The sequence below is a fragment of the Dreissena polymorpha genome, chromosome 2 (assembly GCF_020536995.1).
Source record: "Dreissena polymorpha isolate Duluth1 chromosome 2, UMN_Dpol_1.0, whole genome shotgun sequence".
Taxonomy (NCBI): domain Eukaryota; kingdom Metazoa; phylum Mollusca; class Bivalvia; order Myida; family Dreissenidae; genus Dreissena; species Dreissena polymorpha.
Window position 1 is genome coordinate 27200992 of NC_068356.1, and position 23609 is coordinate 27224600.

At 36.1% G+C, this 23609-nt stretch overlaps 1 protein-coding gene across 1 annotated transcript in view; it reads right to left on the reverse strand.

Annotated features, from left to right (window-relative positions):
- The window catches only part of LOC127866335 (sodium/hydrogen exchanger 9B2-like), a 50110-nt gene that overhangs the window by 16753 nt on the left and 9748 nt on the right, over positions 1 to 23609 (reverse strand). Inside the window, 5 exon segments of the mRNA XM_052406813.1 lie at positions 384 to 495; positions 983 to 1150; positions 2159 to 2265; positions 21941 to 22114; positions 22599 to 22783. Coding sequence (XP_052262773.1) covers positions 384 to 495; positions 983 to 1150; positions 2159 to 2265; positions 21941 to 22114; positions 22599 to 22783 — 746 coding nt within the window.

Genomic DNA, 23609 nt, shown 5'->3' on the forward strand with positions numbered 1-23609 from the left:
AGTGCAATACTTTCATCCTCGATAGTTTTAAAAAGATAAATTTCCGAGATGCGAGCAAATGAGTTTTATCCCCATCATAACATAAATATAAATATGTTAAAAATAGACTCATTGGAAAGGAGCCTTGATGGATACCTGTAATTTGATCTCTAAGATTAGTACCAACTTCATTACACTGTTTCTATTAAACAGTAATTAAAATACCCCAATTACAAATAACATGTATTTACAAAGTGCATTTTTCAGCCAAGGAACAGCAATATTTTTTTTTCCTGAAAACATTACTTATTATAAATATTTGATGGCAGTGGACATTACTGACTCTAGAAAGCTATAATCAAAATTCCATAAATTTACAATGTTTATTTTTGTATGTTGCATACCAACAGATCCAACGTCAATCTCTGCTAAATTAACTTCTGAGCCAATGAGACCAAAGAGCAGCGGCTGGAAAATCATCCACACGATGGCTACAATACCTTCCATTGGTTCCTTCTGTAAAGGAATGCATAACACAAGGAAATCTAACAAAGGAATGGAAAACACAAGGGAATCTAACAAAGGTGTCTTCTACATCCTTATGGAATGAATATCACACAGTTAATATTGTAATAGTTTTGGATTGGATATCATTCCATGGATAATGCAAATAAATACAGGTATTATCTAAATCGTCATGGAATGAATTAGAAATAAAATTTATTATCTAAATACTCATTAAATGAATGTTGTTATCAAAATACAGTATAGAACATTTTAACACCAAACCTTTGAAATAATTACCAGGAAAAAACATTGAATACTAAGCCAAACACATAATGAACCAAAAGATATTACCGAAAAAAGTATTTTTTTTGTTTAGACCTTATTGACTTCTGAATATATAAAATCTGTACAATCATTCAGAATGAATAACCACTGAAATACAGATGACTGAGGTTTCTCTGTTTGCATTGTTATGTTAATGTAGTTTGTTACGCACCCCTCCCTGTTCTGACCAATCCTCTTTCTTCCATCGGTACCCAGCTATGAAGGCAAGAGTGAGACAGCCCAAGGGACCAGCGCCAGGAAACTCAACCTTGCTGCTTCCGAATGTAGAAACTAGGCCGAGTCCAAATAGTAGGAATGTCCGATACAACACAACATGGCGCTGTCGGAAACAAAACCGAAAATAGCATGATTGACTAATGTTATCTTAGATAGATCATGACATTTGATGACAGGTTACAGGATAACTATTCCAGCTTAAATGTGGGTTCTTAAAAAAACGCTGAATGCTTACAAAGGTACTTACAAAACAGGTTGAAATTGGGCAACAATAATCATATGACCGCACATATTGCTGTTTTGTCTATATGTGATATGTACCAATATCTACAATACATATCGTAACTTTAAATAGTAACAAGAAACGGTCGGAGACGGGTGATGCTCCCCAAAGTTTTTTTTGTCACAATATTGCACTATATATTCAGATAAAAGGAAACGTCTTGAGGGAACAGTAGTTGGGATGACAAGAATTTTTTTATAGACAATTTCAAAGGGCCATAACTCTGTGAAAAATCATCCGACCAGAACCCGCTGATAATATGCACATCTCCTCTTGGTAGTGAAGCTTCCCATAAAGTTTCATTGAATTCCGGTCATTAGTTGCTGACAAATAGCCCGGACAAAAATTGTGCACGGATGAACGGACAGACAGACAAACGCACACACAGACAGACGAAGCGGCGACTATATGCTCCCCCCAAAATAAATTTTAGAGGAGCATAATAAGCGAACATGATTGGCCATGAACGGGAGCATAATAAGTGGACATGATTGGCCATGGACGGGAGCATAATAAGTGGACATGATTGGCCATGGACAAATGTTCTTTATCTGAAGAGTATCTTATTGTGCGACATCAATTGAACAAAATGTCTTCCTTACTCAGGCCATACTTTCTACTATTTCATAAACAAATGGCAAAGTTATGACATTGTTTTATCTCAAAATATGATGTTGTCTTTCTTTCAATAGCTGTCTAGAAAACAACACTTTATGCATAAATGCTTTCAGATTATGTGCAACTTACTAGGCGTTATGTTCATGCTTATACATAGTGATAAAAAGACGAAATGGAGAAAAATGCGGTTTCAATTTTGAGAGCCCTTACACTGGCCCTGTTGGGGATGTACCACAGTATAACTCCTCCCACGATACCATAGAGCACGCCCACCACAGCCTCCAACGGCCCCTTCACAATGGACAGGGCAAGGTCGCCTGAAAAAGAACCGTCGCATTATATTAGTATTAGCTGTACATCAATGGTTTCCTTGGTGAATTTAATCTGAATACTTTTTATTAACTAACTCTATGCAATTTGACCAGAGATCTAAAGTGCCCCCTTATGATATTACCATTTGGAAAAGATTTCCACAATCTGTGTTTCAATATAACAAATCATTAACATTTCATTAGTCTAAACTGAACATTTTCTAGCATTTTGGAAAAAAGACAAATATTCATAAGCATAGTAGATCATTTGCATTTCACATGTGAATGCATTACAACCAAATATCAAAACAAGATGTGTTTGTGAAACACTATGTCCCCGTATATGACGTTTGACCTTGAAGGATGACCTTGACCCTTCACCACTCAAAATGTGCAGCTCCATGAGATACACATGCATGTCAAATATAAAATTGCTAGCTTCAATATTGCAGAAGTGACATTACATGAGCAATTTTTACCCATATATTTGACCTTGAAAGATGACCTTGACTTTTCACCACTCAAAATGTGCAGCTCCATGAAATACACATGCATGCCAAATATCAAGTTGCTATCTTCAATATTGCAAAAGTACTCATAAAATGAGCGATTTCGGCCACATATATTTGACCTCTGACCTTGAAGGATGACCTTGACCTTTCACCACTCAAAATGTGCAGCTCCATGAGATACACATGCATGCCAAATATCAAGTTGCTATCTTGAATATTGAAATATTGCAAAAGTGTACATTAAATGAGCGATTTTGACCCATATATTTGACCTTTGACCTTGAAAGATGACCTTGACCTTTCACCACTCAAAATGTGCAGCTCCATGAGATGCATATGCATGCCAAATATCAAGTTGCTATCTTCAATATTGCAAAAGTTATTGCAAAATGTTAAAGTTGGCGCAAACCAACCAACAGACCAACCAACCAACAGACCAACCAACAGACAGGGCAAAAACAATATGTCCCCCACTACTATAGTGGGGGACATAAAAAAAAAATAAAGCAATCAACCACCAAGGAAGAGTCAAAAGAACTTGACTGTTTACAATTTTACAATTGATGTGCTATAAGATAACCGTCAAGGTCAACTTCAGTGGGTCTGAATGATATAGCATTGTCTAAACAAGAGCTGTCATATGACAGCGCACTTGACTATTTGAGTGCTTGACAGTATAACGTAAGCCATCATGGGGAAATTGTTCATATGCAATAATTTATAAGACCATCTTTCAAAAATAAAAAATAAAAATAAATTTTCATTTTTTTTTTTTGGGGGGGGGGGTAGGGGGGTGAGAGGGGGGCATAATGTGGGGTGTGGTAATTTATTAGATGATGTTTAAAAAAAAAATTGGGGGGGGTAGGGGGTGGGGGTGGTGAGAGGGGGGTATAATGTGGGGTGTGGTGATTTATTAGATGTCTAAAAAAAAAATGGGGGGGGAGGTTGGGGGGAAGGGATTCTGGGTAGGGGCGTGGGGTATTGCTTGGGTGGAATCCATTGCGGTATTCAGGTAAGTGTTGTTTTGTCAAAGTAATAATAAAATGTAATCATAAATAAAGAAGTTATGGCAATTTAAGCAAAATGTTCAATTATCTAAGTGTAAAAGGGGCCATAATTATGTCAAAATGCTTGATACAGTAGTCTGCTCTTGTTTATAGGTTGGGGTCATGTTGGTTAACAAGTATGCAACATATAAAAGCAATATGTCAAAGGATATAGGAAATATTTGGGGTAGTACGCAAACTTTAACATAGTTTTATCAATAATATGCATATTCTAAGTATAAAAGGGGCAATAATAATGACAAAATACTTGATAAGATTTGTCTGCTCTTGTTTGGGTTGATGTTTGTAAACAAGTATGCAAAATATAAAAGCAATATGTCAATGGACAATGAAAATAAATGGGGTAGTACGAAAACTTCAACATTTGCTGCAGATTCTAAGTGGAAAAGGGGCCATTATTATGACAAAATGCTTGATAGAGTTGTCTGCTCTTGTTAATAGGTTGGGGTCATGTTGGTTAACAAGTATGCAAAATATGAAAGCAATATATCAAGGGACAATGAAAATAATTGGGGGTAGTACGAAAACTTCAACATTTGCACGCTAATAATGCTAACGCAGACGCTAAAGCCGACGCCAGGGTGAGTAAGATAGCTCCACTATATATATTTCATATATAATAGTCGAGCTAAAAATAGTTCAGGACAATACGTAACATGATATTGAAATATCTACTTCTTTGATGATATATTATATTTAAATGACAAAGGCTTTTTACTTTAAACAATTTCTTACAAAAGACACATATCAAATAAAGTTTAACTAGTGACCTCAAAATTGATAGGGGTCATCTGCGAGTCATGATCAATGTACCTATGAAGTTTCATGATCCTAGGCATAAGCGTTCTTGAGTTATCATCCCGAAACCATTTTACTACTTCAGGTCACAGTGACCTTGACCTTTGATATAGTGACCTGAAAATCAAAAGGGGTCAACTGCGGGTCATGATCAATCTACCTATATAGTTTCATGATCCTATGCATAAGCGTTCTTTAGTTATCATCCGGAAACCATTTTACTATTTTGGGTCACTGTGACCTTGACCTTTGACCTAGTGACCTGAAAATCAATAGGGGTCATCTGCGAGTCATGATCAATCTACCTATCAAGTTTCATGATCCTAGGCCTAAGCGTTCTTGAATTATCATCCGGAAACCATTTTACTATTTCAGGTCACCGTGACCTTGACCTTTGACCTAGTGACCTCAAAATCAATAGGGGTCATCTGCGAGTCATGATCAATGTACCTATGAAGTTTCATGGGCCCAAGCGTTCTTGAGTTATCATCCGAAAACCACCTGGTGGACCGAACGACAAACCAAGGGGTGCATAATAAATAATTAATAATATAGAAAAAAATGCAAAGCAAACAGTATACACTGTTTATATGTATAATGCAAGAAATATTTTAATTGATTATGATGATTTACATGTATCTATTGAATATTTAAATACGAAAAATGGTGCAGAATATGTATTACCTTATTAACCTGATTGTACTCAGAAAACTATTTTGGGTATTGCCAATAGTGTATGATGAAGTCAAATCTGTTTACATATTTACACAAGTTTTTGGTACCTAATATCATTGTTTGATCATCAAGACTAAACCAATGTCCTACAATGCCTAATCCATGTATCTATAATGTAGAGCAGCAATGGTCTTTTATCTACATGTAGGTAGAACTTCAATTAAATCTTGTGCAAATTGCAACAACAACCTACATAGGGTGTACAACTGCCTGCCAGATTAGTGAAATGTTTATTCTCATATCTGGATAAAATCATTTAATCCTTCCATTAAATGACCTTGTCAGCACTATTTGTATCACTGATAAAAAGTTAAACACTCAATGTCAAATTTATACAATATTCAAGAGAATTGTGAATTGTTTTTAAAGGAATTAACCTCCCTACCTACCAGCAAACTTTCACCATAAACTTTTATAAATATCAAACTTGTAATGTTTAATATATTTTTTATTGTTCATTGATGAAAGTCATTCATATAGACATGTTTAAAAAAAATGGTAATATGAGAAACCTGCATAAAAAAGGTCTTAGAGTGCTTCCATTCCGCTATGTGTTGTGAAGACTCTTCAGCACACTACAATCTTTTTACCTGTGCCATTTACTGATATGGCAGAATTCTGGCGTTCTTATCACATAGTTTACGAAAGTAGGACAGTCTTTGTTATTTCGAAGGCTTTGTCAATTTTCAGGACATCTAAGGAATAAGTAGCGCCATGAAACTGCATATAGATAATCAAGGGTATAATAATCTACATTCTTCCATTTTCTACAGTATTGCTTCTTCAATTACATATCCATATTGATTAGCCTAACTGCTTTTATGCCTATAAAATATCAATTTGTTTTAAAAGAAACTAATCTGTGACTTTCTCTTTTACAATGTTAAGGTACAAATCATCATAGATTTAATATGCTGGGATCATTTTGCAGCTACATGTATATATTATTTTTTAAAGATTTGAGTGCCATTTTTGTACTGTCTGTACTATACTTGATACTCTCTTTATTCAGAAGATTGTCATATAGGTACATGTAATGTGGTAATGCCATGGTATTCACATGCATAATATTAAAGGGTTTTATTTGCAGTCTTTGGAAGGCTAACATTTACTAGTTCTTATGAATCAATTAATGACTATTTTATTTTTAGGAAGACAATTTTGAGACATGAAAAAGTTGTATATTAAATAGTCTTCAATGATATTCACATTCGTTTTTTAAATGTTTGACCCTTACTCCCTAAGCTTTTGGGTTTTAATTGCATTTTAGAGGTATTTACATTTTTCACTTACCTGGTATTCAAATAAGAGCAGGCCTGGGTCTACAAGGCCTGCCCATAGCTATGCCACTGCCATTGATGCAAATACAACTGTCATGGAAAAAAATACCATTCTAATGCAGCTTTATCAGATGGATATAAATATATTAAGAATCATGTAGTTTTGTAGGTTTCCCGAGCATAAGTTTAAATAATAAAAGAAATACACAAGGCAAATGGCCAATAACTCTATAAATAATGCAGATTGAGTCATTGCTTTAAAGCACAACTCTGTGAATCTCCATCCATTCATGAAGTATAAAGTTGATATTGTATAAATGTTGAAAAGTTATGGTCTACATACGTAAAGAAAACTGTCATGAGCAAAAAAATCAACAAAGAGGATAAACTCTACAAATAATGCAGCAAAAATTGCAACTCTTTTGCATTATTTATCATTGCACTCCATTTACCTGAATCATCCATGAATTACGGTCTAAATTAAGTCCTTTACAAATGTTTGCAAAAGTTGCAATATGTGGAATATTTACAAAGGGGATTCAATAAATTAGTAAATTATATAATTCTTTGGCACTTCAGTTTTCCAGTCTACCATCTGTTCATGTATGAAGTTTGAAGTTGGTATCCACAAGCATTTAAAAGTTATGTTTGGGACAAATTGACTAACGACAAGCATAACTTTATTACCTGGATTCCTTTCATAATTATACTGTTTTATAAAGGTATTTTCAGTTCTGTGCGTTACAGAGTATAGCACAGAACGTATGTCTAAACATAACGCACCGCAAAAACAGGTATACGAGCGGTTTGTTCATGCATGTGGTTGTCACGTGAATGATGGTCACTCAGGTGAACATAGGAATGTGCACTTGGTGTCCATTGTTTGGTCAGTTCTACGCTAGACTTCGATCAGTAAACTTGTGTTTATGTACAAATCCCACATCGTGTTGTCAACTTTAGCAGAACACATGGTGTCCATGCTGCAAGATTTTGAACGCATCATAGAAAAGATAAGTGCTAAAAGAAACGTAAATATGTTAAATCTGTTACATTGATTCTCGAGCATAGTATATCGAGTGCTACGAAGAAGTAACGTGGTTGAAACAATGTATATTTCAGGTACCAATTATTTCAGGTACCAATTATTTCAGCACTAGAAAAAGCCGATCAATTTACAAATAGAAATATTGATGGCACGCGACCGAAAGTTCACAGGTCATTAATGGTAAAAAAAAAAAAAAAAAAAATAAATTTCGAACTTACTGGAGAATACATTGCTATTCTTTGTGGTGTTGTATACATACAATATGTATATGTGTAAATGTTTAACGAGTCTAATGATGTAAAGTTATTTGCAGCAAAAATACAAGGTAGAGGCAATGGCAAATAAAAAGGCGGAAACATAACGTCACGCGGTGCTCTTGAAGGGCCATATCAATAGCTGGCAGCTTCATCTAACCTCGCAACACAAGGTGCTGAAACTCAATTACCATTGAGACGCACAGGACTATGTTTCGCATGTGACGAACCGGGTCATCACACAGGAGCAGCTGGATGTTCAGCAAACAGCTCGAACAATAAGATAAGTTGATTATGTATAGAACCCCGTTATCAGAAAATGGGTAGTTTCGTGTTCATCTGAAAACGTAACGTACAGAAAGTTCAAAAAGTCGAACTTGATCAAAAGAATCCAAGTATAGTTCGCCGGTAGTTGAAGGAAGGCCCACGCGGTTAAGTAGCAGGAGACTACTGATAGTAAGTACATTTTCGATGTAGTAAATGGCGGTTTTAAGTTTATTTTTTCCTTTGGAAAACGGTACAAAAAGATCCGTCTCATTGTATCAAAAGGATCTTAGTATAAAACTGGATCAAAAGGATCATAGTATAGAAATTGAAGCCGGAAGTTTGCCGGTAAAAAGAACGAGAGCCCATGAAGCCAAGCTGTAGCAGGCTACTGATAATTGTATATTTTAGATGTAGTAAATTGTGGTTATAAGTTTTTTTTTCGTCGGAAAACAGTAACATACAGAAAGAGATAAAAGGAGCAATTGATCAAAAGAATCATAGTATAGAAATTTATCAAAAAGATAAAATTCATAGTATAAAAATTGTTACCGGAAGTTTGTCAGTAAGTAGACTGAAATCCCACGTGACATTAATCATGTTGTTAATACGCCCGTTAATACGTTTATAGTCTTATTTAATAAGAATGGGAAGCCTAGATATATTTAAGATTATTATTTATTTATTTGTTCTACTTTCGATATTGAAGGAGCGTGTCATGATATTGATACATTCACGAATAATGTGGTTTTAGCTATCAAGAGAATAGCATGCAGTGTTAGGTTGTTATAAGCTTATATTTGGCACTATAACGGCCGATCATATATTTACTAAAACTTGTTAAAACTAAAAAGAGGTTTACTAGCATTCTTACGTCAAATTGACTTAAAATAGTTATTTGCTTTTGTGATGATGGCATACATCACAGTGTAGAATATGAAAAAGTATTATATGCTAGTGACTCGACGAGTTTTGATGTTAACTGGCTGAAGAAAAAGTATTTTGATTCCTTCTCAGAGAGTAGAATGGCTTGGGCATGTGATCGATATGCATAAAATGTAGTTTTTCATAATTAAAAATTGAGTAGCTAGCCTAGAACAAAGTATTGATTGGATGATCTATCTCATTCATCAAACAAAAGAAAAAGTAGTACCAAAAGATAAACAAGGGCTGTTTGTAAAACATGCATGCCCCCCATATGGGCTCTCAGTTGTAGTGACAGCCATTTTGTAAATATGATTTTTGTCACTGTAACCTTGACCTTTGACCTAGTGACCTGTAAATCAATAGGGGTCATCTGCCAGTCATGATCAATATACCTATGAAGTTTCATGATCCTAGCCATAAGCTTTCTTGAGTTATCATCGGGAAACCATTTTACTATATCGGGTCACTGTGACCTTGACCTTTGACCTAGTGACCTGAAAATCAATAGGGGTCATCTGCGAGTCATGATCAATGTACCTATCAAGTTTCATGATCATAGGAATAAGCGTTCTTGAGTTATCATCCGGAAACCATTTTACTATTTCGGGTCAACGTGACCTTGACCTTTGACCGAGTGACCTCAAAATCAATAGGGGTCATCTGCGAGTCATGATCAATCTACCTATCAAGTTTCATGATCCTAGGAATAAGCATTCTTGAGTTATCATCCAGAAACCATTTTACTATTTCAGGTCACCGTGACCTTGACCTTTGACCTGAAAATTTATACGGGTCATCTGCCAGTCATGATCAATGTTCCTATGAAGTTTCATGATCCTAGGCATAAGCGTTCTTGAGTTATCATCCGGAAACCATTTTACTATTTCGGGTCACTGTGACCTTGACCTTTGACCTAGTGACCTGAAATTCAATGGGGGTCATCTGCCAGTTATGATCAAACTACCTATCAAGTTTCATGATCCTAGGCATAGGCGTTCTTGAGTTATCAGCCAGACCATTTTACTATTTCGGGTCATCATGACCTTGACCTTTGACCTTGTGACCTGAAAATAAATAGGGGTCATCTGCAAGTCATGATCAATCTACCTATCAAGTTTCATGATCCTAGGCATAAATGTTCTTGAGTTATCATCCGGAAACCATTTTACTATTTCGGGTCACCGTGACCTTGACCTTTGACCTAGTGACCTGAAAATCAATAGGGGTCATCTGCGAGTCATGGTTAATCTACCTATCAAGTTTCATGATCCTAGGCAAAAGCGTTCTTGAGTTATCATCCGGAAACTATTTTACTATTTCGGGTCACCGTGACCTTGACCTTTGACCTAGTGACCTGAAAATCAATAGGGGTCATCTGTGAGTCATGATCAATCTACCTATCAAGTTTCATGATCCTAGGCATAAGGGTTCTTGAGTTATCATCCGGAAACCATTTTACTATTTTGGGTCAAGGTGACCTTGACCTTTCACCTAGTGACCTCAAAATCAATAGGGGCATCTGCGAGTCATGATCAATGTACCTATCAAGTTTCATGATCCTAGGCCTTAGCGTTCTTGAGTTATCATCCGAAAACCATTTTACTATTTTGAACCACTGTGACCTTGACCTTTGACCTAGTGACCTGAAAATCTATAGGGGTCATCTGCGAGTCATGATCAATGTACCTATGAAGTTTCATGATCCTAGGCCCAAGCGTTCTTGAGTTATCATCCGGAAACCACCTGGTGGACGGACCGACCGACCGACCGACCGACCGATAGACCTACCGACCGACAGACCGACCAACAGACCGACATGTGCAAAGCAATATACCCCCTCTTCTTCGAAGGGGGGCATAATTAATAGCTAGTCTTCTAGGGCAGATAATTTTCTTTCAAAGTGTGATTGTAAATAAAGTTTGGTGATAACAATGCATATATACAATTGCATACATACCAGAGCTAGTTGGAAAGCTCACGTTATTGTAACGTTGCAAGCTATTTCCAAACTTACATTATGGAAAGAAAGCACTAGGCAGTTAATCAACGGTGGAAAAGATTTCAAACACTATCAGTTGTTTTTGTTTAATATATTTGCTGATGCAAGTACCACAAGTTATGGAGGTTTTATAGAAAGTTGTAGCTTTTATGTAGATATAGGCGAAATGACTGTCAAGCTAACGATTTTCATAAAAATAAAAAAGCAAATTTATTTTCAATTTGTTTTATTCCATTGACGAAGAGAGTAAAGGTATGCACTCGTGGTCTTTGAGACCCGAAAATGAGAAAATTGGAATGTACATGATCTTAATGAAAAGAGCAACCTGTTCCCGGAAGTGAACATATTATTGACTAAAAGAGAAAAGTTATTCCTGGAAGTGATTACTATATTACACTGTTAAAATCAAGGAGGTACACTGCCAGTGTTTCTATAAACGAAACAGGTAATGCATATTGTGATTTAACATTAAGTCAATACATTAAGCCACCGGAAGTTGGTTTTCAAGATAAACCGGATAAGTATTCCGTCGTTCAACATGACGTAAGTAAGATTTCTTATGATCAAGAAAATGCCTTGCATACGGCTAGAAAAGGTATGTTATTGCTCCCGGAAGTGAGCAGAAAGAGTTTGCTATGGTCCGCGGAAGTGGACATAGAGCCCAGTAGATTGCTCCCGGAAGTGAGCAGAAATTGTATGCTATGGTCCCCGGAAGTGGACATAGAGTCCAGTAGATTGCTCCCGGAAGTGAGCAGAGATACTCCATGAAGAGAGCAGAGAGTATGCTATGGTCCGCGGATGTTATATGTTATATGAAATGTTTTAAATGCTTTGCAAAATTCGTACATAAAAGTATGTTCAGACAATGAAATGTAAAATCTATATTACTGAATAGTAGTCAAAAGAAATAGCTTTAGATTTAAATATGTTGTGATTCAAAATAATATAGCATTATATCCGGAATAGATTCCACAACGATTGGCGGATAAATAATGCTAATGGTATAGCATTAGATACCCACATGCAAATCATTCAGTTGATAGATTCGCATTGCATGTAAACAATAAATGCAGAAATTTTAATTCGCGATACTGGGTTCAATGAAAAGAGGCAGTGGGTGCCTTAGTTCCATATGGGGAAACAATGTAAACTGGTTAGATCAGAACCTAGGTTGGTATCAATCTGTATCAATAAGATGATATCGGAGAAAGCAAAATTCATCCTTGTTGTCCCAAAAAGGGGCAGTTTGCCTTATTTGCTAATGTTGATTTGTCATATGGACATTTTAGAGATATTGTGAAATATTGCAAAGGTTGTTTTGGTAACACTAGATTATCATTAAATAAGATAGCGTTAAGATGCATATCACAATACAGTTATTAATGTATAGTACATATGTTTGACAGGAAATGTTTTGAGAGGTACTCTGAAGGAGCGATAAGAGGGCTCGGGCTTGCATGGGCTTTGTAGAGATTAGATGGCGGACAGAATGGCTAAGTAAATACTTAGAACAATCAAGAGCAGACAATACGGTGAAGAAAAGAATTCTTCATGTGCACATTTCAAATACTGCAAAGAAAATGTAGTCGCCATGCCAGCCTTACATATATCAGTAGTAATGTACATGGCTCAATTGATGGATCGAGGAAAATCTAATAACGTTTTTACATCTGTGTTTTACAGTATTACATGGAGCCATTCTATTAATAGTGCACATGATCCAAAGGAAGATTTAACAAACTATTATAAGAAGCTTCAAAGCGTGTGTGTTTCAAACCATCTCACAAGAAAGATTTATCATGTACATGTAGTTTCATTAGAGATGATACAAACATTGTGTTATATATAAGGAGATTCCACTGTTTTCATTGATTGATCATTTTTGGGTTATGCATGTACATGTATCATGCATATTAACAAATTAAGTGAGTTTCATTGTAATGACCTACAATTGAAATCTGATCACTTTTTTATTAATGTACGCTGTTATAATACTGGCATGTATACAAATGGTTCGGATATTATTATTGCAAAATGTACAACTACAACTTCCCATATGGCGTTTTATTAACAAATATGTAATTAGCAAATTGGTCAAATGATTTTTTGTTCAAACTAGTTATTGGTTATATATATGTAATTATTTAGACGCGCTAACGCAGAGGGCGTGTTTGAGAGATGTTTGAAGCGACATGATCGATGAAAGTCTGATAGGGCTAAAGCTGGGTACATTGATGGTTCTCTAGAAAATGGCTTTTTATCACTAGACAATTGATATTATAATTGATTTGCGGTTCAAATTTAAAACCTTACTATGCTTTGTTTTTGTTCTATCGCAAGTCTTGCCCAATGCAAAACGAGTTGTGTTTTGATTTTAGTTGTGTGAAGACTTTCCAGTTCTGTGCGTTACAGAGTATAGAACAGAATGTATGTCTAAACATAACGCACCGCACAAAACAGGTACCGGTATATGTGCGGTTTGTTCATGCGTGTGGTTGTCACGTGAGTGATGGTCACTCAGGTGGACATAGGTGGGAATGTGCACGGGGTGTCCATTGTTTGGTCAGTTCTACGCCAGACTTTGATCAGTAAACTTTTACTTTTTTAAATTCAAACCGCATTTATAAGTTGGCTAAGATGACACGTTTTGTTTGTGTTACATAATGTTCATAGTTACATGTTAATATTGGTTGTTTTCGGGTACAGTTTTCCAGAGTTATTTTACATTGGGCTTCTGATGAATTTTTATCTCTGGTTTTTACCCTGGCCTTGAAAACACCAATACAGGATATAAGAATAGAAGTGATGTTTACAAATCATAGTTATACTGTATTATAAAATTTATAGATCAAAATGAGTACTGTCATGTTATTTTACGATAGTACTTGATTGTTATATAGTACGAATATGTAATATTCGTTGATGTATGTTGTCAATAAACTGATCGCAAGTCTTGCCCAATGCAAAACGAGTTGTGTTTTGAGTTTAGTTGTGTGAAGACAATCATATACGACTAGTATAAGATAAGAAAGAGCAAATGTTTGAAAACATGCAGCATCAAAAGGAGAGAAAAGACACAGACGTTACCAACAGGAATGGTAAAGTGCCAATACAGGCAAAGAGTACACAAATATTGTAGTGTTTTATACAGGAAGGAAAAAGGGCGTGGTGCAAAATTTCAAAAAAGGGCACTTTAGCGCACGACATCCATAAAAAGGGCACAAATATATCTGTATAGTAACTTAATAACAAGCTTTGTTACACACAAACATTGTATGTATAGTTTTGAGATTTATTGTTGAATAATTAAACCAACAAAATCCAGAATGTATATTTTATTATGTGTTTTATATTTTCATGTAGAAACAAAAAACAAGATTAAACACCATAGGATATATATCTTATACAAACTATAGCTTTTCAAAGAAGTCTTAGAATACTGTTAAATGAGTTACCCTCTTAAACAATTATTTATATTTAAAACGTTACACACATTGCACAAACAAGTTTTTTATATGCATCTTAAATGGAGATTCACACACACTGACACTTTGTTGAATAGTCAGAAAGTTCTGCGTAATGACATTGTTTTCATGACCACGTGTTGTATTGTGTACATTTTATTTCGCAAAAAGTGTAATTAGGAACGGCGCCGTACTGTCTTTAGTTCATTGTCAATTAATTCTATACACGTTAATTGGTGTCCGATATAAACTTGTTTTGCTTACAAAGCAATTTGCATCAATTTCTAATTTATGTTTCGTCGAAAGTGGAATGCCAAAATCGGAAAGCGTACGTTGTGACATTCTAAACATGAATGATAAGTGGTACAAGTTCAATATTTTTGTAAAATTCATATCTGTGTTTGCCAATTAACATATTTTGACAAGTTACAAACGGGTCATAATGTTCTTAATTGAACCAATGGTGCAGGCCTACTACTGTTACAACAATTAACAACTTTTGGCCAAACAGGGTCCAAGACGGTGGTAACAACTTCTTTGCCGACATTCACACGTTATTGTAATCAAAACATCGTGACAATAAACAAGCACGTGCTCCAATTAAGCGCTGTCTGCCTAACCATGAACAGCAAACGTGTTAAGATTGTCGTCTGCTACAATTCATCAACACACATCTACTGTGAGCCTGCGCCAATTGTATTGGATAGGAGGCGGAGCGTTATTTTAATCGACACCTTTAATATGAGCCTGCGCCTATTGTATTGGATAGGAGGCGGAGCATTATTTTAATCGACAGCTTTAATATGTCACGGGTTGCTATTTTCGGCGTATGGCCAATTTTCAGGAAGTACAGTGGACGTCATGGGGTTTTGTAATCGGCGTATGGAAACAATTATCGGGCGTAATATACGGCCATACGCCGCTTAGTGCAAGCCCTGTAAATTAATTTTATTAACTCAAAACTGTTTTGTATTAAATTGAAATCAAATCAATATTTTAAAGATACAACTGGTGTTTTTTTTATAAATTTAATTACGCATAAAAATAAATGTTTTGATATAACTGAATTATGCATGAAATGCACAATTTCCACATGAATAACATCGAGGTTTTCATCAAGTCTCCTAAGTAACTGTGCACGATTGTATCCGGACCAATTAGTGTTACAAAGCCACTGAAATTTTCGATTGATATTGACACATGGTTATTCACGCATGACGTATTCACAACCGTGCGAATCTTCGCTGATAATAGTCGGCTTAGAAGCTTGGTTAAGAGGCAATTAAGATGTTATCAATAAGGTCGCGCATGGCGGAAAACAGGGCGGCGGCCTTTGAAAAGGGCAGCGTGGCGCTGATTTGCTTTGAAAGGGGCAGCGAGGCGCTTCAAAAAAGCGGCGTGGCGCCGCGCCACGCTAAAACGGCCTGGATAAAACACTATATTGCTATATCATTATTAAACTTAACCCATTATCTTAGTTATGAATATCATAAGCATACAATTGAGCAATGCTTTGCATTCATGAATAGAATTCTTTACATGTTTAATGAACCATCAGATGAACCTTTCAACACTGATAGTCAAAGTTGAGTGGTTTTGCACTTAAGGTGTTTATATCTTACATGCCAAAATTAAGCTGTCTAATTAAAATTATTTATAGCTTTTTTATTATTGCTTTAAAAAGACAGGTTTAATCTAGTCTGTTTTCCAAAAGAGGAACCATTAAAAAAAAATTCCATCCAAATTTAATTTATTATGTCATGACCATTAATTCCTATCCAATAAATATCATGTTGCCATCCAATCATGACTTTGTATACTATTTATAAACATTATGTAGTATATTATGTATACATGTATTGATATTGCTAATTGATAGCATATCTCTTTCAGTACTTGAACCGAATTTTGAAAGGTCTTTGCAAACAGTTTGGATCCAGATGAGACACCACAGAACGTGGCGTCTCATCAGGATCCAAACTGTTTGCTTTTCTGATAGTATTTTTTGCAAAAAAATCAAAGAAAATGCTCATTTTAGAAATTCAGCAGACGACATTTTAGCAGACGACATATTTCACAGAATGCAAAGGGATATACGTGTCCATATCAAGAGATGATTGCATGACATGCATATAACCCCATTTCAAATTTAGTACAAGAGTTCCGCGGTCGGAGATGACCGCATTGAAGCCGGATTTTTTATTTAAATGACAGGAAAGTACCTTTCGTGTTTTTGTCAATGCAATACTTAAATTACTGAAATATTGTTCAAAGGTCAAAATGAAATGTAAGTACTTTTCAAGGCATGAGCAAACCTTGTGTTATGTTTTGAATGCATGCATATACATGAACAACAATAACATTTAAGGTCACAGTGACCTTGACCTTAGAATGAATGACCTTGAAATGACCAGTGGTCATCTAAGTGTGCTTGCAAACCTTCATGTCAAGTTTGAAGACTCTATGTCCAAGCATACCAAAGTTATAACAATTTTAACATTTTAACATTTAAGGTCACAGTGACCTTGACCTTCAAATGAATGACATTGAAATGACCAGTGGTCATCTTCTAGTACTGGCCAATCTTTATTTCAAGTTTGAAGACTCTAGGTACAAGCATACCAAAGTTATAACATGAAATAAGAACTTTAACATTTTTACATTCAAGGTCACAGTGACCTTGACCTTCAAATGAATGACCTTGAAATGTCCAGTGGTTACTTACTAGTTCTGGCCAACCTTCATGTCAAGTTTCAAGACTCTAGGTCCAAGCATACCAAAGTTATAACAACTTTAACATTTTTACATTCAAGGTCACAGTGACCTTGACCTTCAAATGAATGACCTTGAAATGTCCAGTGGTTACTTACTAGTTCTGGCCAACCTTCATGTCAAGTTTCAAGACTCTAGGTCCAAGCATACCAAAGTTATAACAACTTTAACATTTTTATATTGAAGGTCACAGTGACCTTCACCTTCAAATGAATGACCTTGAAATGACCAGTGGTCATCTGTTAATCCTGGCCAACCTTCATGTCAAGTTTGAAGACTCTAGGTCCAAGCATACCAAAGTTATACCATGAAATAAGAACTTTAACATTTTTACATTCAAGGTCACAGTGACCTTGACCTTCAAATGAATGACCTTGAAATGACCAGTGGTTACTAACTAGTTATGGCCAACCTTCATGTCAAGTTTCAAGACTCTAGGTCCAAGCATACCAAAGTTATAAGAACTTTAACATTTTTTATATTGAAGGTCACAGTGACCTTGACCTTCAAATGAATGACCTTGAAATGACCAGTGGTCATCTGTTAATCCTGGCCAACCTTCATGTCAAGTTTGAAGACTCTAGGTCCAAGCATACCAAAGTTATACCATGAAATAAGAACTTTAACATTTTCGAGCACGCCGCCCGCCCGCCACCCCCGCCACCCCGCCCGAACGCCCCGCCCGCCCGCCCGCCCGACAACATCAATCTATAAGCCGAGATTTTTTTCGAAAAAAATCCGGCTAACAAGAACAAGAACATGTACAATCATGTATGTCCAATCCTATTATTCACTTAAAGGGAATTATAGTCAATATTTTAAATCAAGTCATAGTCACAAGTCTTATGGGAAAATACCGTATGAGTGTATTACAGTATTTGCAGTCTAGTTTATAAGTATATGCATCACACTACTGATATGTTACAAAATGTCCTTCATAATGCCTTTGCTAAATCTTACAAAATTGGCACTGAATTTCATGTACACTTTAATACAATCCTGTAAGTAAAAGTGTGTGTGTTTTCTTTTATTATAATTTCACCATTTCGAAGATATTTAAACAATGCTACAGTTCTATAGTTTATCAGAAAAACAAGGGACAAAAAATTGTCACAAAACTAGGTTTTCAGTTGAAAAAAGTCTGATGAAAGGAGACAATTCAAAATGTGTATTGTTAACTCCCTTGTGTAAAATTAACCTTGATTTCAATTAGAAAAAACAAAAGATGTGTTCGTCAGAAACACAATTCCCCCTATTGCGCCGCTTTGAAATAAATATATAAAAAAAATATAAAAATTACCTTTCACCTTGAAGAATGACCTTGAACTTCCACCACTCAAAATGTGCAGCTTCATGAGAACGCCGCTTTGAAATGTTTTTTTATATTTTTTTGACCTTTGACCTTGAAGGATGACCTTGACCTTGAACGTCAACCACTCAACCACTCAAAATGTGCAGCTTCATGAGAACGCCGCTTTGAATTATTTTTTTTACCTTTGACCTATAAGGATGACCTTGACCTTGAACTTCCACCACTCAAAATGTGCAGCTTCATGAGATACACATGCATGCCAAATATCAAGTTTCTATCTTCAATAATGCAAAAGTTATGGCCAAGTTTTTTTTCCAGAAGGACAGACGGACAGACTGACATACACACATACTGACATATTGACGGACAGTTCAACTGCTATATGCCACCCTACCGGGGGGGATAAAAGTCTGATAAAGAGAGACAACTCAAAATCAAAATGTGCATTGTTACTGATTGTTCATAGTTACGTAGTTGTTTTAAAATCAATCTATTTATAGTTGTGGTGACCTTGACCTTGGAGATATTGACGTAATTCTTTCGCGCAACTGTCCAATAATGGTGAACAAATGTGGCAAATGATTTTAAAATGTCATAATGAATGACACAGTAATGGCCAAGACAAGCTCATTTATGGCCATTTTTGACCTTCAAACTCAAATTGTGACCTTGACCTTGAAATAACGACGTGATTCTTTCGCGAGACACACCATCTAATGATGGTGAACAAATGTGCCAAATGATTTTAAAATCTCACTTTGAATCACAAAGTAATGGCCCGGACAAGCTCATTTATGGCCATTTTTGACCTTCAAACTCAAATTGTGACCTTGACCTTGGAGATATTGACGTTAATACTTCGCGCAACACACCGTCTAATGATGGTGAACAAATGTGCCAAATTATTTTAAAATCTGACTATGAACGACAAAGTTATGGCCCGGACAAGCTCATTTATAGCCATTTTTGACCTTCAAACTCAAATTGTGACCTTGACCTTGGAGATATCGACGTAATTCTTTCGCGCGACACACTGTCTAATGATGGTGACCAAATGTGCCAAATTATTATAAAATCTGACAATGAACGACAAAGTTATGGCCCGGACAAGGTTGTTCCGCCCGCCAGCCCGCCCACCGACATCGCCAATCTAATAACCAGTTTTTTCCTTCGGAAAACCTGGTTAAAAATTATGCTCACATGTTTGATGATATAAATTTGAACATATTTAAACAGTTTTTAAGTTAAGGTTCTTTTTCTTTTTTATTAAAAAGCCTTTATGTTGTTTATTGCATGCTACATTTAATCGTTAATGCATAAACTGTAAAATGGTAAACATTAGATATATTATACCACCCATGGTGTATTCATAAAATAGGCTTGTTTAGTATGGCTATCTACAACAACAGCACTGCATAATGGGTGCCACGCTCGGCTGCGAAAGCTTGTAAGATTTTTTTGTTTTTTTTCAGAGGTCACAGTGACCTTAACCTTTGACCTAGTGACCCAACAAGAGATGTGTTTGTCAGAAACTTAATGCCCCCTACTGCGCTGCATTGAAATAACATTTCTATTTATCATTTGGCAGGTATAGAAATCATCTCCCTTTAAAGGTCATTACTTTCCATGAATTTTGTCCAATCCAACCGGGGGTGGGGGAGGGGGTGGGGAGGGTCTCACAGTCAATTATGACCATGTCAGACATCACTGACATCCAAGGCCTGTGGTTTAAAAGAGATCATAGCCAGAGTTGATCATGTATCTATGGACATAAGTCCACAGATATGTAATGAACATCAAAGAAATTATTATTATATCATTAAAAAAAAACTTTGACAAATCAATCATTTGGGTTATAAATAATCAAAATAATAAATCTGTACAGTAACTGTGAAAAGAACTTCAATTCTTGGTAAGGAAATATATAATATGAGATTTATAATTATATAAATTACTTCTCTTGAAAAAACTTGTCTGTAACAAATCTCTATTTTTAGTAGCAAATAATTAAAAGCCACTACCGTGACTGTAGATTCACCACTCAAAATGTGCAGCTCCATGAGATACACATGCATGCCAAATATATAAAGTGGCTATGTTCAATATTGAATATTTTTTTCCCTTTTTAAAGCTTATTACTTCCCTTAAATCTGTATTTTTTACCATAGACCGTAAGGGATGACCTTGACCTTTTACCACAATGTGTTTGTTAGAAACACAATGCCGCCTACTAAGCCGCTTTGATTTATTTAACAAAAATATATACGTGGGCAGGTCAGATAACTATGTCCATTTAAAGCTTATTACTTCCCTTGACTTAGTTTTTTCGACCCTAGACCTTGAAGGATGATGTTCACCTTGAAATTTTACCACTCAAAATGTGCAGCTCTATGAGATACACATTCATGCCAAATATCAAGGTGCTATCTTAAATATTTAAAAAGTTATGACCAATGTTAAGGTTTTAGCACGACGCCTACGGTGGACGGCGGACGACGAGCTGGCTATGACAATAGCTCGGGTTTTCTCCGAAAACAGCCTCGCTAAAAATCACATGGGGTTAATGAATCATGGGAATCATTGAAGATAAACATGTAAACAAGTATTATGGGACATGGTCCAATATTGATTTTGAGTTCAATCTACCGGTGCTTGAACCTGTTCATTAATCAATTTAAAATCTACATACCTACTTGAGTTTCTCAATACAGTTATGTAACATAAGTGGACTAATGGAACAACCTTTATTCAGAGGTCAAGTGTATTTGCCACAATAACTGGTTTGGAACTAAGCTATATTTGTTTACATTTCCATTGTACATATTAACTTCACCTTTATGTAACAAGCAGTCAGTTGTTACCTCATAGCTTTCTGTGTGTGTACTAGCCTTTCTAGCGAGCAGTAATGTCACAGATTTTTTCTTTTGTAGTCTGCATTATGTTATCATAATAATAATATGACAGGATTACAAAAGATAAATGTAATATACTTTTAATACAGAAAATTGGGTTATAACAAAGACATAAGTGGCACACCTACTATATGTACATTAACTAATATATTAGTCATGTAACATGTAATTAATTCTTGTCAAAAGAGAGAACAATACATTTGAAAAACCAAATTGCTTTCATCAGCAGATTGAACAGGCTAATCCAGTACAATCCTTTACACACATGCATCAGGCCACCTTTTACAAATTGCGCAGCTCATATCCAAAGTTAATGTTGATTGTATATATTGTAACGTACCTTCTGAGAATGCAATGCCGAGACAGACCCCAAAGCCAGTAATGGCGAGCACATCATCCACGCTGGCTGCAGCAATCACAAGGGTTGGTATGCCCTTGTCAATGCCGTATCCGCGGTCAGACAAGTTTATCAATGACGGCACAACCACCGCAGGAGACACTGCGGCTAGCACAATCTGGAAATACAGATATACGAAGTCAAGACAAGAGTTTTCTCAATTTCTTTTTATTGTATCTTTAGTGAATGGCTTAAAGAGACACTCTCGAGTTCTTTTTCCTAGGAAGAACCAATACTTGATGTTGTTGGAAACATCTTGTGATTGCTATATGAGTTGGACCTGCATGTGGCGAGGCAGACTCTTTACCAACTAAACTATTAAAAAATAAAGAATTGTATACATGTATAAGTATTATTCTCCAAGCAAGGCAAAAAAAATGCATATAATTGCAAACTGTTAAGCTTTGTAACTAGCAATTAATAGACTAATGCAATAAACTGTTTATAATGAATTTTTAACACATTCTTCTTTCAATTAACTTAATAAAACCAACTTACACGTATAGGTCAAACAAAGAAAACAGAATGCTAAAAAATAGTGTTTGTTTGTGAAAATTTCAGAAAATGCTAAGATATAAAGTAAAAATTTATCAAAAAGCTTACCCGAGCATGAAGCTCCAGATCCACGGGAAGCCAAGCAGGAAATGGGCCGCTATGGCTTCTGCCACACACTCTGCCAAACATGGGGAAAACGCCAGGCGTATGACAGCAAAGGAGAGTTTCTTCAGTGCAGCTGGGTCAAGACCTAAGCCTGCCCGTATCAAGATTATTGTCAGGGCTATCTGTCTGCAATTAGAAAAGTCAGTGCTATCTGTCTGCAATGAGAAACTTCAGCGCTATCTGTCTGCAATGAGAAACTTCAGTGCTATCTGTCTGCAATGAGAAACTTCAGGGCTATCTGTCTGCAATGATAAACATAAGGGCTATCTGTCTGCAATGAGAGATGTCAGCGCTATCTGTCTGCAATGAGAAACTTCAGTGCTATCTGTCTGCAATGAGAAACATCAGGGCTATCTGTCTGCAATGAGAAACATAAGGGCTCTCTGTCTGCAATGAGAAACGCCAGGGCTATCTGTCTGCAAAGAGAAACGTCAGGGCTATCTGTCTGCAATGAGAAACATAAGGGCTCTCTGTCTGCAATGAGAAATGCCAGGGCTATCTGTCTGCAATAAGGAAAGTCAGGGCTATCTGTCTGCAATGAGAAACGTAAGGGCTGTCTGTGTGCAATGAGAAATGTCAGGGCTATCTGTCTGCAATGAGAAACTTAAGAGCTATCTGTCTGCAATGAGAAACGTCAGGGCTATCTGTCTGCAATGAGAAACATAAGGGCTATATGTCTGCAATGAGAAATGTCAGCGCTATCTGTCTGCAATGAGAAACATCAGGGCTATCTGTCTGCAATGAGAAATGTCAGTGCTATCTGTCTGCAATGAGAAACGTAAAGGGTATTTGTCTGCAATGAGAATCATCAGCGCTAACAGTCTGCAATGAGAAACATCAGGGCTATATGTCTGCAATGAAAAAAGTCAGTGCTATCCTGTCTGCAACGAGAAACTTCAGGGCTATCTGTCTGCAAAGAGAAATGTCAGAACTTTCTGTCTGCAATGAGAAA